General features: G+C 39.8%; 1 protein-coding gene across 11 annotated transcripts in view; it reads left to right on the top strand.

Moving 5' to 3' along the window:
* Positions 1–17,429, top strand: part of DENND1A (DENN domain containing 1A) — a 206,363-nt gene that overhangs the window by 165,900 nt on the left and 23,034 nt on the right. For all 11 annotated transcript variants that reach the window (XM_074608948.1, XM_074608937.1, XM_074608947.1 and 8 more), the window contains one exon: positions 2,704–2,835. In XM_074608948.1, the coding sequence (XP_074465049.1) occupies positions 2,704–2,835 (132 nt within the window). The remainder of the gene's footprint in view (positions 1–2,703; positions 2,836–17,429) is intronic.

The raw sequence follows: 17,429 nt of genomic DNA on the forward strand, positions 1-17,429 counted from the left end.
AACTTCGTTTTTTGGGGATGCGTTGGAAGTGAAAAGTCAGACTTGGGACATAGCCACGTGCATGATGCATGGTGGCACAGCGAGCTGCCCACGGCCAGTGCGGCTCCGGGTGCAGGTACCCGTGCTGGTCCCAAACCCAATGTGGAAGTAGGAGACAGCATTCCAGGTGGGGAATCCCCTCCCTCTGCTGGGACGCGCAGGGCTGCCGGGCGTTCCTTTGAGTACCAGGAATGGGCACTGCCTGCACTGCGAGCCGCGGCTCATCTGTAGTTCTCAAGCTGAAGACCTGCTTGTGTCAGCAGACATTTTGTGAGCCCTGATGCCTTTTCGAAGCTCAAGTTCAGAATCGCAGAGTCCTGTTTTGCTATTTGCGGTTTTATCTCTCGGTCTGTCTTGTACCCCCCACTGACTTCTGAATAACTGTATTCAGAGTCTGTCAGTGGACTGAAGGTGTATCACAGATTGCTTTGAAGGACTGTTGCCTACTTTCCAGTTATAGAATTGCCAAACACTTTGGCATTTAATCGTTTTAAAGCTACTTGGAGCCCTTATTTGGGATGTTTAAAATCAGGTTTCTCTGTTTATTTAGCTCAAATGTGATTTCACTGGAGGTAGAACATGAACTCTTGTGCAGCAAATTTTGCTTTGATGGCTTAAGCTGCGCTGTTGATTTCTCTGCCTTTTAGGGATTTTGAAAAAAGAGAGAAGTATCAAATAATTACATTCTCATTTATATTAAGTAATTTTTTAAAATATAACTTTTTTGACTGAAATCTGCTGCAGTTTCTTTGGAAGTCTGTACACCAAACACAGTGAAAATACACTTTAGGAACATCTTTTTTTTTGTATGCAATTATATCATCAGAGAAGTACAGCAAATCTATAGCAATAAAAGCTGCAAGGATTTGCAGCGATCGTTATACATCTTAGAGGGTTTTGCTTAATGGCTTGATCTGGCTGTATCTTTTGTCTCCTCCCATTCCCCTGATGTCCAAACTTTTTGGTCCTTTTTACATTTTTCTGGAAGTTTTGCCTGGATTGGAAGATGCCTTGCTTTCCACTGATTCCCAGCTGTCTGTTGCCTTGGTTGGAGGTGGAACCACAGCTCGAGGTGAAACTCTGAGAGCTCTGCAGCGCTGGGACTGTCCACTGTCCAGGGCAGACCAGTGGCTTTGGATGTGCTGGGGACCATTTGGCATACACATAACGGGTCTGAAGCTTGGTGCGCAATTCATGTGGCTATACTTGTATAGAAATATGTAAATAAAGGTTGTATTTAATGCCGTCACATTTCAGACCAGTGTACGCTGCTGCCGTATGTTATGTGATTCCAGAACTGACCAGAACCCTTGGTAGCTTGTTGCTGGTTTGGAGCTGAAGTGTGAGTTTGACAGAAGCTTACATTTCTTGTCACTGGGTTGTTTTGGGGCTCTTTGTTACTAATTCAGTGTACTTTGTTGAATTTTTTTAAAGTCAAGGTAGCCTTGTGCAGCTGGAGGGTGGGGGGAGAAAAAAGTTTTTCTCTCTAGTTTGACCTTAACAAGTTGTTAATTTCCCCACGATCCTTATGCCCATATTGGTGAACCACTGCTCTACCAGCTGGATCTAAAAAGGTCTCTCAGCTTCTCTGTGGAGCAGACAAAGCCCCTTAGAAAGTCCATCCAGCTTTTTGTTTCATTTGACCTAAACACATTAGGTCAGTCTGTGTCCAAAAGAACCATTTCTAATTGGCCATCGGCTTACATGTCTCATTATTGTACCTTAGCAAGACGGAAACTCGAGGGGGCATGTCAAAGGTCGGTGAATCAAAGCAATGTCTATGTCAGCAGCCAACCTTAGGTCAGTCTTGCAGAGCTACAGTGTGTGCAGGTTTCTCTCTATATTTACCAAGCATTATTTCCTTGATATTGTTGCAAAGAGATGTAAGGTTTGGGGCCCACTGCGTTACAGACTATTTCTCAACTGACTTTCAAACTCTTTTCTCCTTGTCTGATTTCTTATGTCTGCACGCCTTTGTCTTTTTCAAAACCTATGTTACATATACCATACATACACTTGCCAAGTCTTCTAACCTAGGTTGATGGGTCACGTCACTTCTGAAGATGAGGACCAATGGCAAAAGCAAAAGCAAAGCAAAACAAAAAAGCATCCCACTAGGCAGCAGTTTGTTTTATACAATCTCCTGAAGGCGTAGTCAGTACACACAGACTCAAAGATAAAATGCAAAGCTAACTAAGCTCTGAGTTTCATCTCTCCTTGCCACTTCCACAACTAATTGTTCTGCTATAGATAATTCTGTGAAGTAACGTAAATAAAATGACTGTTTGCAAAAAGCAGAATAGCCCTGTTCCTAGGTTTTTGTTAAATTTGTTCCTAGAATAGAAATTTTGAGCTATGTTTTTTTTTTTTTGCCTCCCTATATATTTCCTGGCTTTTGTATGTTTAAGTCAGACATATTATTGAATGTGTCTGTTTTCATGCAACGTTGGTATTAGGATGAGAGAGTGGTTGTGCACAAGCTGTAATTGACAAAGTACAACTAAATGTTTTATTCTAATGATGTTTTCTTTTCTGTGCTTTGGTGTTTTTTTTCCCTAACATCAAAATTGTTAGTCAGCATTATCCTCTAGTGTCTCCTTTGTGCCCCTTACCCTTAATCAAGAATGTTCCTGGCCATGCTATTCACCTTTTCCTACCATGCAGGACATCACTGAGAACGGGTGCTCTGCGGCACCAGAGGAGGCTCTGCCAAGGACAGCACCTTCGCCCTTGGTTGAGAAGAAGGACCCTAAATTACGAGAAGACAGGCGGCCCATCACAGTACACTTTGGTCAGGTATGTCTTAGTGCTAGGTTTCTTTAAATTGTCTGACTCAGCAAAAATAGTTCAGAGAACAGTCACAATACTGAATGTGCCAATTGTTTCATTATTTTTTGTAAGTGAATTATGTTACTATAGGTCTATTTCTGTTGTACCTATTGAAATGGGATTCCAAGGACCTGATTTTTCTGGGGTTTACTGATTCCTTTTGTTCATACGATGATTTTGAGGAAAATAAATTCTAAATGAATGAGGGGGAAGCATAGTTATTATAGTAATTTTGTAAACTATTTTGCTGTTCTTTTAGCATGCAAAGTGCTATAGCCCTCAGGACTGAGGATGTATAATTTAAAATGTCCTCTCTTATCTAGCCAGATCATTAGTGTCAATATGGAACATCCAACTATTAAAGCATTCTAACATTCTCTGAAAACTAAATGCAATGAACTAAGATGGAAAAATCAATTAATAGCTTATTAGTGTACTTTGTATTTCAGTATTGACAACGCATTCGTTACTCTATGATTTTTTTTTTATATATGTCTGCAAAAGAGTGAGTTTGGTTGTGTGATATTTTTTTTAAGAGCTAATTATTTAGAAAATGTAGTTGCTGTGATTTTTTCATGGGAAAACATAGTATTTACTAACAGTTTGCCAGTGTTCCCTTATGAAGTGTAGTCTGACTCAAAAAATAACATTATCTGTGTTCACAATTCTCTTGTCTTTCTCTGTATCTATTTTTTTACAGCATTATGATCAGAAAACAGAAGTGAATATTTGGTTTCTTCTAAGGAAACCTGGTGTAATTTTAAAACAATGGTAAAATAAGTGGGAGTTATAGAATGGGAAGCAAACCAGATTTTTAGATAAGTATCTATTAATAGAAACTAGAAACTAGCCAGTGTAGCTGCATTGACTGTTTGGGTATTAGGCAGGGCTACACAACATACAATCATTGCTCAGAGCAATAGTGTCTGTATCATTTTAGTATTAGGTTTGTTTCTTTCAAAACTTTCACCACTGTGCTAAATGTAAGTTCTTGGAGACTTTTTTTTTTTAAAAAACAGATTCTGTTCCAATTAAATATTTGCAGTAGTGATTTATTTTTCACTTACTTTCTGTGCCAATACTGTTGAGAGGAATTGGGTCTACTGGAGAAATGTAGCCATCTAGCTCCAGCAAGAAAATGTTACATTTCACTTAAAGCACTCAGAAATCCCGATAATATTATAATTTACTTCCAGTTTTTTCCTTTAGATTTTTATGAAGGATGGATGGTTCAAACATTTTGGTAGATTAATGAAATATATAATCAAGTGGAAAGTGCAAATTTGAATTAATGAGCTTTTTTAACGGTCACTTTCAGATTTTTTAATGATCACTTTCTCTGTGTCAAAAGAAACACACATCAGCGATACCAAACCACTGGCTGTGGTGAAAGGCTCACTTGCTAAATGCTTATTACTGTCATTACATTACAAATGTCGGTTTCCAAAAAATGATCTAACTTAGCAGTTGTAGGGCTATCTCACTTACAGCCTTTGTCTTTCACTGGTCCTTTTTTCCTGCTAGCCCAATGCCAAAATGAAAATTAAACATACTTTCATTCAAAAGGAAAAGGTGTTCAGGTTTATGAAATATAAATTAAGGCTTTGGGGAGGAAAAAAGTGGCAACATTTACTGTTTAAATGGGAGATGGCTTCTAACTAGTGATTAAAGGGAGAGATTTTAGTGTCACTTTTAACTCTGTCTAGAATACAGTAGGTGGGAACAATTAAAAAGCCACAAGAACTCTGAAATAAGGGCTGTTTGTGCATTCACAGTTCTTATAAACTGAAGAGGATGAAAGAGGCTTTTTTCTCATTGTCACTTGCTTTCTATGTCTGCTAGTATTATGCTGGTGTATATGGCAAAGGCAGACTTTTTTAAAATGCATGCATGCGGATTAGGGTCAAGCCCTGTGTATCAGTAATGCAGTAAGCCTCGTCCATACCACTGCAGTGAGCGAGCCTACCAACAGCAGCGAGATGCTTTAATTGAGACATGCTGTCAAAGTGACAAACACATTTGCATACAGTCTATTTATTTTCGTTGGAAAGGTCTGCAGTCTGCTGTTGGTTGAACATTCTTAATCAGCTCGCTGTAAGTGAGCCGGCAGCTAGCTGTCCTATGCTAGGTGCTTCTCTTCATTACATGACAGATTAGCTAAAGGGGGATGGGCTAGCAAGCCAGCAGCAACCTTTAATTTTAACTCATTATCTCTCACCCTATAGTGAGGTAGTTCCTAGCTTTTCCAAATACAGCTGTGTATCTGCAGTTATTAGGCTACAAAAAATATCAGTAAAATATCTTGAAATGTCTTTGAATGTATAGCACCTCAGCTGATTGTTCTCAAAAAATTTAGCAGCAATTATCTAACTGTATGAGATTCTGTAGTGTTGTGGCTTATCTGGGCAACTGGTTATCAGGCATTGTTTGAGAGGGTTGTTTAGTATGGAATTGTTTTAACAGTTGTTTACGTAATACTAAGACATTGTGGGAAAGCTCTCCTTGATTGTGAAAAGAAAGATTTTAGCCAGATAGCCTAGGGCAATGCAATAAAGATTTAAACAAAGTGTTCTTAATAAGACTACAAGAGGAGACGAAAGTGGAAGGGCAGCGTGACCGCAGCTTTTTGTCCAGTTTAACTTTGCATGCTTTTTTGGTTTACTCAGGTTGTACCTTTAATATTGACCCTCAGATCAACCAAAGACAAGGAGCTATCATCATGGACTCTATGAGGCAATACAACTGCACTCAACAAGTCGCAAGAGCAATGCAGGCAACCAAGGTTTAATGAGTGGGGAGAAGAGGGAATGATTTTCAAGCCAAGAGAACAATTCGAATGAATAGTATGCAGTACTGAATAGTACTCTCTGTTTTGGGAAAAAGTAAGGTTGATTATAGTAGAAGATGCAATGCTGTAGAAGATACAATTACAACTTATAAATACTTAAAGGGTGGGTGTCAGGAAGATGGGGCCAGGCTCTTTTTAGTGGTGCCCGGGAACAGGACAAGAAGTAATGGGCATAAACTTGAGCATAGGAAGTTCCACCTAAACATGAGGAGGAACTTCTTTCCTTTGAGGGTGGCAGAGCCCTGGCACAGGCTTCCCAGAGAGGTGGTGGGGTCTCCGTCTCTGGAGACGTTCCAAACCCGCCTGGACGCATTCCTGTGCAGCCTGCTCTGGATGACCCTGCTCTGGCGGGGGGGTTGGACTAGATGATCTCCAGAGGTCCCTTCCAACCCTATCATTCTATGATTCTATGCAGGGAACATCGTTTGTGAATGTCATGTTATTGCTTGCTTTCTTCCTGCTTTTTGTCTTAAAACCTGACCAAAACTTACTTGAAACATCGGAACACATGCTGCATATCCAACTACTGGCATCCGCTGCCATAGATGTCCTTGGGATCCTTCCTGTGGGGCAGGCAGGGCCAGCACCGCGAGCCCACCAACCATTGACCAGGGTCAGCTGGTGTTTGTGGGATGCGAGTGTTCGTAGCTTTTGCTTCCATGCATACACTCCCACTTTTTAGGTAGAATGCACATGTTTTTCTATGTCATCTTTCAGCTATTTGGACAATAAACACTACACTGTGTCACTGTGACTATTTTGAACACGTGGCTTGCCCAAGCAAGCAGCGATTTAGGGGCTACTTTGACAGGACCCAAAGATTGAAACACTGAGGTCTGTTGTGGTACTGGACATGTTTGGTTTGGGTTGGGGGGTGGGGTGGAGGGTGTTGTTTGGTTGTTGCTTTGGTTTGTGGGTTTTTTTATAAATGATGTTCATTTTCACCTAAGGGCTGCAGAAATTTTAGTTCTTTTGATTGTTCATAAGTCTTACTGGTTTATGTTCCAAATAAGGAAGAATGACTGTCTGAATACAGATGTTTTGATAGTATTTTTCAGATTCTGAGTTTGCGTTAAGCATAAGATGGGGTGAGCCTAGATTCTTTAAAAACAAATCTATACTCAGGAAGGTTTTCTCTGGAGCTTTTAGACAGTCAGTAGTGCAATTGGTCTAGTACAATTAAAACAACAAATGATAAGCTGCCAGAAGCATCATTTGTTGGGAAAGGGTATCGTTTCATTAGAAGCAAGTTATACTGGTACTCCTGTTCAGCTCTCTGATTGTTTCCTCTCTGATTGTTTCTGTTATAATTCAAATGTCTTTTGTAAGCTTAGGTGTGTTTACATTTCTGTCGCTTATTTTTATCTACCAGCAAATAGAATATTTTATTCCATTTATTTACCTAAGGGTAAAGTTTAATAAAATACAAAAGACTCTTCCAAGTATGTCTCTGCTTAAGAGATTCAATCATTCTGTTCTGGATGCAAACTAGAGAGAATTAGTATTCTTGGGGCTAATGTAAATAACTATGAAACAAACGGAAAATGTGTTCTTGTATTAAAGCAGCTTATCTGACTGTGAAAAGTCTTGTCCAAGTTCTCTTCCCAGATGGCTCTTAGTGATGTTAAACTTTTGTGGGCCATAAAATGGAAATTGCCAGCTTATTTGCTGTTTTGATCATTTGCTGTAAACGAACGTGTTCCTTTTTCCCATTCATGATCTGCGCTTAGGCATACAGAACAAACAACTCTGCTTTGTAGGGCAGGTTTCTTCTGCAAGAAGATTAAACAGCATTAAGAGGTCAGGGGGAAGATGGGGAGATACCCAGCCAGCTACATTCCAGAAATGCAAAACTGGATCGCTGAGGCCAGGGGCAGCAGAGGGAGGGATTATCTCCAGGGAAAAAGAGATGAAGTAGGGAAGGGAGGAAGGCTCCCGTGCCAGACCCTGTGACTCGCTTCACACCCAGGTGCTTTGGAACAATAGCAGATTCCCCTGGATCACAGCAGGCATTGTGTGGCACTGAGGTAGAAACCAAAGGGGAAAGGGGAAAACAAGTGCTACGGTTGCAAAGCCAGCCCCCTGTTCTTGCCACTCTGAACTCTTCTGACAATAGATACCTTCATTAAGAAAATGAGCTTCCATTCCACTCTTCCCCACTGATGAGCAATATGGTCTCCCCGTTCCTTTCTGCTCAGCCACATGGAGTTTCCATCCTCTCTCTCTTCATTTGACTCTTCATGGACATAGCAAAAGTATAAGCCTGGTTCTTTAAAAATATTTTGTTTTCAGAAAGCATATTTTCTGCCCTCATTTATTCTCACTCCTTTCTTTGACTGTTCCTTTCAGAAAGGAATTCACTGTTGCTCAGTAAGTCCCCTTGCAAAAAAGGCAAGTGTATTGGCCCGGAAGCACTTGTCCATCTAATGTCTGCTTGAGACTACGCACATGTCCCATCAGCTTCTTAGGGGACAGTGTTTCTTAGTCCGGGGAGTAAAAACAAAGTCAATGGACAAGAAAGTTAATTCATTTGATTGAAATTCGGCTTTGTGGTGCACAAGATTTGCAGAAATGGCAATCCATGGGATAGGAGTTATCTAACTAAAAGTCTTGCACTCTTGTCATGCCTGTAAATATTTGACAAGTGGGACCTGGCGCTCTCTTTAGGAAGATGTACACCACCTGCAGAGCATACCCAAAGGTTACCATCTCGCATGCACTCACTTGCCAGTATTTTCTAATGAGCAGCCGGACAGCTATGTCTTCTTCAGCTGCTACAGCAATGTCGTGTGTCTGGAGCTCACGCAATGTAGGAATTCATGCTTTGCAATAAGATTACGTGGCTGCAGCCCTGCATCCAGCACGTGTGTTCATCCATGAAAAAGCGCATTCCAGACTATGGCTTTTAGTGTTTTCCAACTGTCTTGACATTTCAAGTGCTTCTTAAACAGGGATGTTCAGAATAAATTTATTGCCCTGGGTACATGCAAGTCAGATGCTTAGACGTATGGAGAAACTACTGTGGTTGAGCCAACCTCCTAGGGCTTTGTGACAAGCAATAGCAGCTGTAACATGTCTGCAGAATTTCCTTGTTAGTCCTGTTATGTTGAGGAACCCATAAGTATCTTGTAGAGAGTGTCTTGGTCCATCACTGCTGGCATGTGGAAGAATTGCGCTTTATAAATAATACATACGTATAAAATAAATACAGCAGTACATGCAAGGCTAACCAAATCACCTAGATTGACAACTTGAGAAGAGCTCAGAGTCTTATGGATGGATGCCTTGCTTAGTCTATCAATGCAGATCAGCATCCAGAAGCTTCTTATGTATTACTTATGAAGTTGATACGTGCAGTTAGGCCAGCACTGTCTGAATTGACCTCTGGGCCCCTGGATTAAACTAGAAGATTAAAGGCAGAGAATATGTGAAACATATGATTCTTCTAACTTCTAACCCCACTGTGATGGCTTGTTTGGCCAGGCATTTTTTGGATTTGCCCTTCAGAACTGCACTGATTAATACCAAGTAAAAGGGTCGTGGAGTGCTGTGCTACAGATACCGGAGCCGTGTACTTTTGTGTGTGTTTGTGTAGGAGTAGCCCCCTAATTATGCAGACTTCCTCGGTGAATGATGAAGCTGAGCGAAGCAGATAGTCATTGCTGTTTATAGAACTCCTTAAATGAGAGACTCTCTCTCTCTTGTTTTTTTTTTTTCTGTACAAGTATTCTGCTTGCTAGAGAGGAATAGCTGTTAAAAGATAATAAGGGATATGTTCATTTTCCAACATTTTAAATCATGTGGGTTGCATGATCTCCTTGATTTGAATTCCAGTATCAGGCCCACAGAAAGCCCAATGTAAAGCTGACAAAATGGCCAGTTAAAAAAGAAAACACACACAAAATAGTGTGGCTTTTTTCTTTAATATTGCATTGCTGGATTTTCCAGTGTTTTAAATGAAAAATATATGTAGTTAGTTCCATGTTGACAATGTCCTTGAGGATTTGACAGTGAGATTTTCCAGCAGTTGCTCTTCGTTAGGATCCTGGTGGTGTTTAATAAGGCAGCCGAACTGCTGGCACCTTCGGTTCTTGTTTGTTCTCCGAGGGCTCGGGGCTGCTGCAGTAAGCACATCGACCAGGGCTGATCATTACAAGGGCGTACGCCACCATGAATAAAAATGTCACACGTTTTCCCATCTCACAGCGGTACAAAATGTCAGTCCTGTCAAACAGACATTGCAGGTAGCAGTGAGCAGTCAGTACAAATTGGGAAGCCGAATATTCCCCCAGCTTTCTGATATTCTTCATTTGAAGCAGAAGAAAAACAGTTGTTAACCTATTAGCTGTGATTTTAAACTCTGCTGAGATAGTAGATGGATAGACTTTAACACATGGGGATAAATATATTCCTGGGGTCTGGGATTTTTTGCAACATGCCTCCATCCATGTATGTTCAGAAACAGATAGAATGAAAACAAGCCACTACAAAATAGACCTCATTTTGGTAGAACTCCTTTGGAAATTTGAACATCATCTCAATGAGATTCTTTCTCAAATCCTTCCCTGTTTTATCTCTGCGAATAGTTCTGCAAAGAAAAACCAACAACCCTCCGTGCTGTTTTGCTAGTAATTCAGAAAGGGCATGGTTCAATGAGTTGAGGGAGTTTTCTCTCGTGGTCCTTTCATCATGCAATAATGTAACAGATCATCGTGATTTTATGCTCTCTCTGTACGAATGAAAGTTATGCTGCTTTCGGGCTAAGGCATCTCATGCAATGTAGCGTCCATGGGATGTATTATTTTCTGGGAGTTAGACATGCCTTAGTACCATGAACACACGTGTGTGTTCACAGAGTTATCTGTCTAGGACTGAGGTGTGGTTATTGTCAGGATTCTGCTGTTATTGCAGGGTCCAGAAAAAATCTGATGCAAAAAATGAGGTGCAAAGGAGGTGATAAAATATCAAAGAAATAACAAAAATGGTACTAAGTCACCAGTGGTTGCCCTGGGGGACAAGGAGAGCAGGTAAAATGGGCTGCAGTGGTCTATGTAAAAGTGAGTATCTCAAAGAAATTTATGTAGAAGTCCATTCTGTAAGTAGAAATTTCTTTGTTTTTTCTCTAATACCTTCTGAGAACAAAAAAATGGTGTACACATTTAAGGTAGTGAATCGTTGCAAATTACCCCCTTACCCAAACGGCATTGATTGCTGAAGGAAATTGCAAAAGGAAAGCTCAGCAAGGAACACTCATGTCAAACACTACAAAACAGAACAGAGCGGTTGGAAAGTGGATTAAAAGAATGCTGGGGTCCCTTCCAACCCCTGCCATTCTGTGTTTCTGTGATTTAGCTGTCTGCATATGATTCTTAGAGTCATCTAAGGCCTCACTATGTACAAACAAAATAGGAAACAAAATGCGTGAGGCTTTTTTGGACCAGAAAGATGCTAAACTGCATTAAATATTTTGTGTTCCATAGGCATCTGTTTCCTGTGGGAAGAGATAGCTACTACATAGAGCTTAACTTACAGTGGTTTTCAAAGTGTGGTCTGCAGGCACCTGGGAACTGTGCCAGGTAAATAAGAGGCTGTTGACAGTCATCTCCTTTGGAAAATGTCAGGAGTCTTCAAACTGCAAAGTGTTGAATAACATCAGTTTAATACAGTCAGGGTTGTTTTTTTTTACACTGTTTTAGAAGAACTGAATGCTCGTATAGATGGGAGGAGGTCAGGGTTTATTTTCAACTGCACAGCAGATAAAAAGTGAAATGGAAGAGCTAAGTGGCCACAATCTCAAACTGTATTGATATCATCTTTTGTGGGTTTTGTACTGCTTGTTTGCGTAGTATATGAACTTCCCTGTCGCTGGAGCTAGGAAGAAATCAGAGGTCTCGACAGGTCTTTAAACCACGGATACCATTACAAGTTAACGACTGCTACAGACTATTCCTCCGATCAACATCATATAAGAACTCACGCTACTTGGGGCATGGCCTGAGTATGTGTCTGCTCAACACTTACTGCACACATAGAAAAATATATCCATCTAATTCTCAAAATTCTTCCTTCTTTCTGTAATTGCAGGCAAAAGAAATAAAATACCATTCAATTCTACAGCCAAGGGGTTTATTATTTAAGCCATGTGTTTTTAGAATAGCATCGGTTATAAACAATAATAATCCACAGTAGTGTAACCTGTGGTTTAGGATTTTCTGTTCCTGACACTCTTCCATAACCAGCAGATTGTAAGATGTAGCTGAGGCCTATTTGCTTCATCCTTAAAAGGTGGAACCTTTTAACTTGACAAGATATACTTGATCCTGATACCATGCTCCTGCTTTCATTCTTGGTTTTAGGAGAGATCTGCATCTGGTTAGTACCATGTAAGCCCTAGATTTAAAGCAAACTGTGGTATGTTGTACATTATAGTATTTAATATTTTTAAAAGTTTGCTATTCTGGGATTATTTGCACAGTGTGAGATTAGTAGATGGACATTATCAATGCTGACAAATGAGGATGAGTTATCAGTGCTCTGTGTCTAGAGGCACCATAAAAAGATATTTTTTACCCTTGATTAGGAAGGACAGAGTTCGCCTCAGCCAGGAAAGAGAGGAAGCAAAGGTAGACTTTGAGAAAACCCTTTTCTTCCCCTTTAATAAAGAGTGAGTTTCCTCTCAGTGGCTTTGGGATGGACCATGCATCTTTGGCACTATCCCATGACACCAGATATGACTGCAATAAAGATCCTTATTCAGTATTAGGGAAAACAGGAGAGTATAGGCACCTACCTTTCATTTCCTTCTCTTACTGTCTATTTCTCTGTTATGGAACAGAAGAGTCCTGGCTAGAAAGGTAAGGAAATAATTCTTGTTTTTATCATTAAACTAATCAGAGCGTTTAATTGTGACAGTCTCTGTCCCTTTCATAAATTCTTGGCACAGCTATAAGCATCGCAGCATTTTTGCCAGATTCATTCTACCTTCCCAATCTACAAATAGGGCTCGAAGAATGAGGCATCCCTTAAAACATGGAGATTATTTTTATCACAGGACCCAGCAGGTTTCTGTTGAAGTATTTCAGAGTGTAAATTAAAAATATATGCTGTAAAGCATACACCGTTCTTGTTATCCCAGTTTGTGAGCTGTACATATGGGAGTATGTAAAAAGTAGTGTGCGCGCCGTGCAGGGATCTGGATGGATAATAAAACAGCTGCCTCATAGATTCCATCTGCTTTCTATACTGAATCTTTTTAGGTACCATACATTTTTCGGTGTTGTTATCTTCTCCTTTTTTTTTTTTTTTATTGAGTGTTTGGTTGAGGTCCAGCCTATTCTTCCATCGTCAGCACTTCAGATCTTTTGCAGCATGATGTGTTTGAGCATGGATACTCAGGACAGTGCATCTCTCTCCCACGTCGCATTGTGTTTAGAACATACTAGCAGCTTTTAAACCAGACCTGAATTTCTTAAGGAAATAAGATATTCATATAGAAAAGCTTTGCTTTGAAAATTATTAAAAACACCCCTCACTACTAATTGAGAAAGAGAAACACTTCCTTCTACGTGTACAAACAAACCAGTTTTCATCTATTTGTTTCCTTTATGCATTTTTTTCTAGTTGCACTTGTTGCTGCATATGAAATAGCACCTCTAATTTACTCATAAAGGCTCTGTTTTGAATACCACTTAAAAAAAATCTCAACAGATATCCACAATTAGTTTGAGATAATATTCTGCTTATGAGCTGTTACTTCGCTCGTAAGTATGATTTTTTTAGTAATGTTTTCTCTAGTGTAAAAAAACCTAAATAGCTGTATTGTGAAAGCTCCTTGGATATATAATAGCTACTTTATGAGATGAGGGATCTATAGTTTTTAAATAGAGTTCTTACAGTGTAAAAATGAATGTAAGATTTTTCTTTCTCCAGCATCTCATTCATAGCTTAAAATCACTTGTCTGATAATTAGTAAAACAGCAAGATCTGCAGTCATAAAATTTGCTTTCTGCAAAATTTCTGTCTTGTTGCTTCATAAGTATTTAGAACAGGACAATTAAGAAAATAGCTAGAGTAAAAAGGTATGCTGGTAAAAAAGTGCTAATTCAGACATTTCTCCCCTTCATAGAAAAAACTATAGTATATACATTTAGGAACATTCCTAGAATAGCAATTTAGCAGCTTTTAGCAATGTAGCCATGTGCTGTTTTGTGCCTGTTCATCCTTACAGCACAGGTAATTAAGTTGATATTCCAACACAGCTTCCCCTACTGACCTTTTAGAAACAACGTGTTTTGCTGCATTAACAAATTAACTTCAAATCAGTGGCTTTTCCAGTAAATATGTTCTTCATATAGTATGAATATACTTGCTTATCCCATTCTAGTGACAGATATTAACATCAACATTAAAAATGAAGCTCTGGTAAAGGGCAAAGAACTGTTATCTCCTGGTGGGCCTCCCCGTCAGTTACTCCTCGCCATCCTTTGTCTGTTCTGTGCTTGACAACATTGATTTCAGCCAAACTATTTCCCTGTCCGTATTTAATCGAGAGAACACGCTGCTGTGAATATGTAGTTTTGTCTTACCATTCTATTCATATTTAAATCTCAGCTGGAAAAAATAATCCAGTGACAGAATAAGGATATGAAACTGTTAGCTCCTGCAAAGGAGTAGTTTAGTGTTACTGAGTAGATCTGCCTGTAACCATCACCCAAAGAAAACCATCTCTTTGATCAGCAGCATCAGGAAGTGTCTGATAGAGGCCCTTTGTGTGCCAATGCCAATGGGCTATGTGTTCTGCTTTGCCAAACCCCTTTCTTCACCCCAGTGTTTGCAGTTAACTCAGCCATGGTGTGCAGTTCAGTATTAACCTTTTCCCTGTTAGACCTGGACTCCGGGACCCACAGGTGTCCCTCAGCGGGGTGGGTGGGTACAAGGAGCTGCCTTTAGCCCGGCTCTGGGGAGCACTGCACGGCTGGGCCATGCCTGCGCTGCTCTGGGAGCAGATGCGGTGTATGCCTGTGCTGCCCCTATCCTTGAAAATTAAACTTCAGCATTTGTTTTTCTGCTTGTTCAGAAAGCACTGCTGGGATCTCACTTTAGGAGGGTATTTGGCTGAGTTAGAACTCCTTTCCTGTGCCAGACCTGCTTCCCGCCCCTCTGCAGTTTGTCACAGCATTACGTGCTCCGTGTGCTGACCTGCACATAAACAGAAACCTAATATGAGAGAAATCCCACCTCTGGTATGTACACCAAATAACTGCTTCTAGATGTTGCATCAGGAATATGGCATATATCTGTGAAACTACTTTCTTCACATAGTTTTTATGCAGTACTTTGCTTATTTGCCTGGGAGTCCCACTGTCTTCTCCTCACCTGAGTTTTCATTTCAGCTTGAAACTCTTGGCTTACGCATGAATGTATAGGGTAATTTTTATTTTCACTGACATAGAACTAAAATTATACTTGCACAACATGTGCCCTAGCCTTGTTCTAGCCTTGGGCAAACTAGAGCATTCTGTCTGAAGTCTTCCTATGATCTACAGAAAGAAAAAACTTCTTCCTTTTCCTTCCCTCCATCCTTCCTTCCTTTTCCATCTAACTGAATTCTGCATTACAGAACCTTGACCAAAAATGAGGCAGTTGAAACTTTTGCTGGAATGTATCAGTGCTGCTTCTTGTATAGACTCCCCTTGTGTATCCTGTGTCTTGTCCAGTATCTTGCCACTCACATAAAAGTACCAGCTTTTACGGAGAAATAAGAAACTTTCCTGTGGGTAGATGCAGAATTTTAACTGCTGTCTGAGGAAAGCTTCTCAAGATGCTGATGTAACAGATGACAGTGAAAAAGTAGCTATCCATCCTTTCCTTCACTTGGCAATCTTGTAGCAAGGCCATGAATTCGAATGATGATTTATTTTTTTAAGGTTAGATCCATAAGGAGTTTTAACTATGAGTCTTCAAAGCTATGGATTTATCAGTAAATTGTGGCTGGACTGAATTCCATCTGGAATTCAAGATGTCGGTCTGCGTGGCATTGATTTGCCATGTGATAACTTCAGAAGGGAAGAGGAGAGGAGAGTTCAGTCAATGAAAAGGTAAGTTGGGAAGAGCAGAAGGATGAATCAATGCTGATACCAACAGAAAGCTTAGTAAAAAGGAAGAGAACGCTGGGACTAGGTGACTGCAGGTACGACACCACACTTGAGCTTATGATTTTATATTGTGTTAAAAAAAGTCTATTGGAATCACAAATAAATAAGTAAAGAATTTTTTTTTTTTAAATCTATGTCACTTCACAATCCCCAAATAGAATGGACGCTAAGGTAACCTCAGTAAATGTAGATAACTCATGTGTGAGTCATAAACCTTGAGAAATTCTGTCTTCAGTAGTCCTTGGTCCTGGAGTTGAGTAATGAGAATCACAGCTCATATTTAAGAAGAGTTTTTGACCCTGTTGAAATGAGAGAAAAATGGAAAACAGCATGGACTTAGGCTTATCATTCAGAGACCAAAAGGAGAAAAAAAAATAGAGAGAGAGTTTTGAGTTGTAGGCCACCATCATGATGTTTTAAGGTATCACTTGCAATTGTTGGCCAATTAGGACTAGCAGGAGTAAAATATTAATGGTGTGTGTGGTTTGGCTACAAGCAAGGAGTATGCAATGAGAGGGCAGCCCTGTTACACTCCTCCACATTGTACTGGAATATCTAAAGCTGTTGCTCTCTTGTGCGCTCTCTGACTGGGGATGGATATTCCTCAGTTCACATTAGTAATTCAGCTGAAAAGAGTGCCAATATTGGTGAATCTTCTAACACAAAGCACAGTTTTCTGATACCCCCAAATATTTTAAAACTTGATTTTATTGCTGTTGTCTCATTAAACAGTGATGTGGCAGATAATTAACAAATCCTGCCACACATTTTCTCAGAAAAATATTTTTCCACCAGCGAGTACACGGTGGGTGAGTAACGTTCAGTTGTACATGTCCTTGCAGTGACTATAATCAATGTATTGACCATTTTGCCGGCAGGTAATCCTCAGCTACTGTGTTGTCTCTCCGTCTTGCTCTCTGAAGGGCCTGCCTTTGTCACACTTTTTTCAGAAACTTTAATCACACTGCATTGGTTCATCAGCTATTGCTGTTGATGCTACAGTCTTGCAGTGTTTCCTCAAAAATTATCCTGGCTTTTGCTATAGAAAGGAAAAACTGATTCCCAAATGAAAGAAGCTTCCAGGGCTGTAGTATGGTGTTTGGAACAAAAAACCATGTTCAGTGATATGAACTAATACTGAAGAAATTATGACATCAACATGTTAAGTAACACCTCTTATATCAATAAAAACCTATTTGTCCAGCATTAAGATAGTAATGGAAAACAAACGGTGCTCAAGACACTGCTCGACATGGCTTTAGGAAAATTCCCCACCTAAATAACCTACTCGAGAACTTTCTAACGTAGAAATGTTCACAATTTCTAGGTAAGTAAAAGAGAAGAAATAACAAAGGGAAGCATATATGCAGGAGGCGTAAAAAATTTGAAAAAAAAAGAATAATAATTACATCTTGTTTTTCTGCTTCATCAAATACTTTGCCTAAGTTGCTAGGTGGTAAGTGGATGTCTTTTAAGTAACTAGAAAAGTGCAAATTTTAGATTTTTCATCTGTTCCATTATGCTTCTGAAACATAATGGAAAATAAGTATGCTGTGTCA

This window comes from Larus michahellis, chromosome 15, assembly GCF_964199755.1.
Source record: "Larus michahellis chromosome 15, bLarMic1.1, whole genome shotgun sequence".
NCBI lineage: Eukaryota > Metazoa > Chordata > Aves > Charadriiformes > Laridae > Larus > Larus michahellis.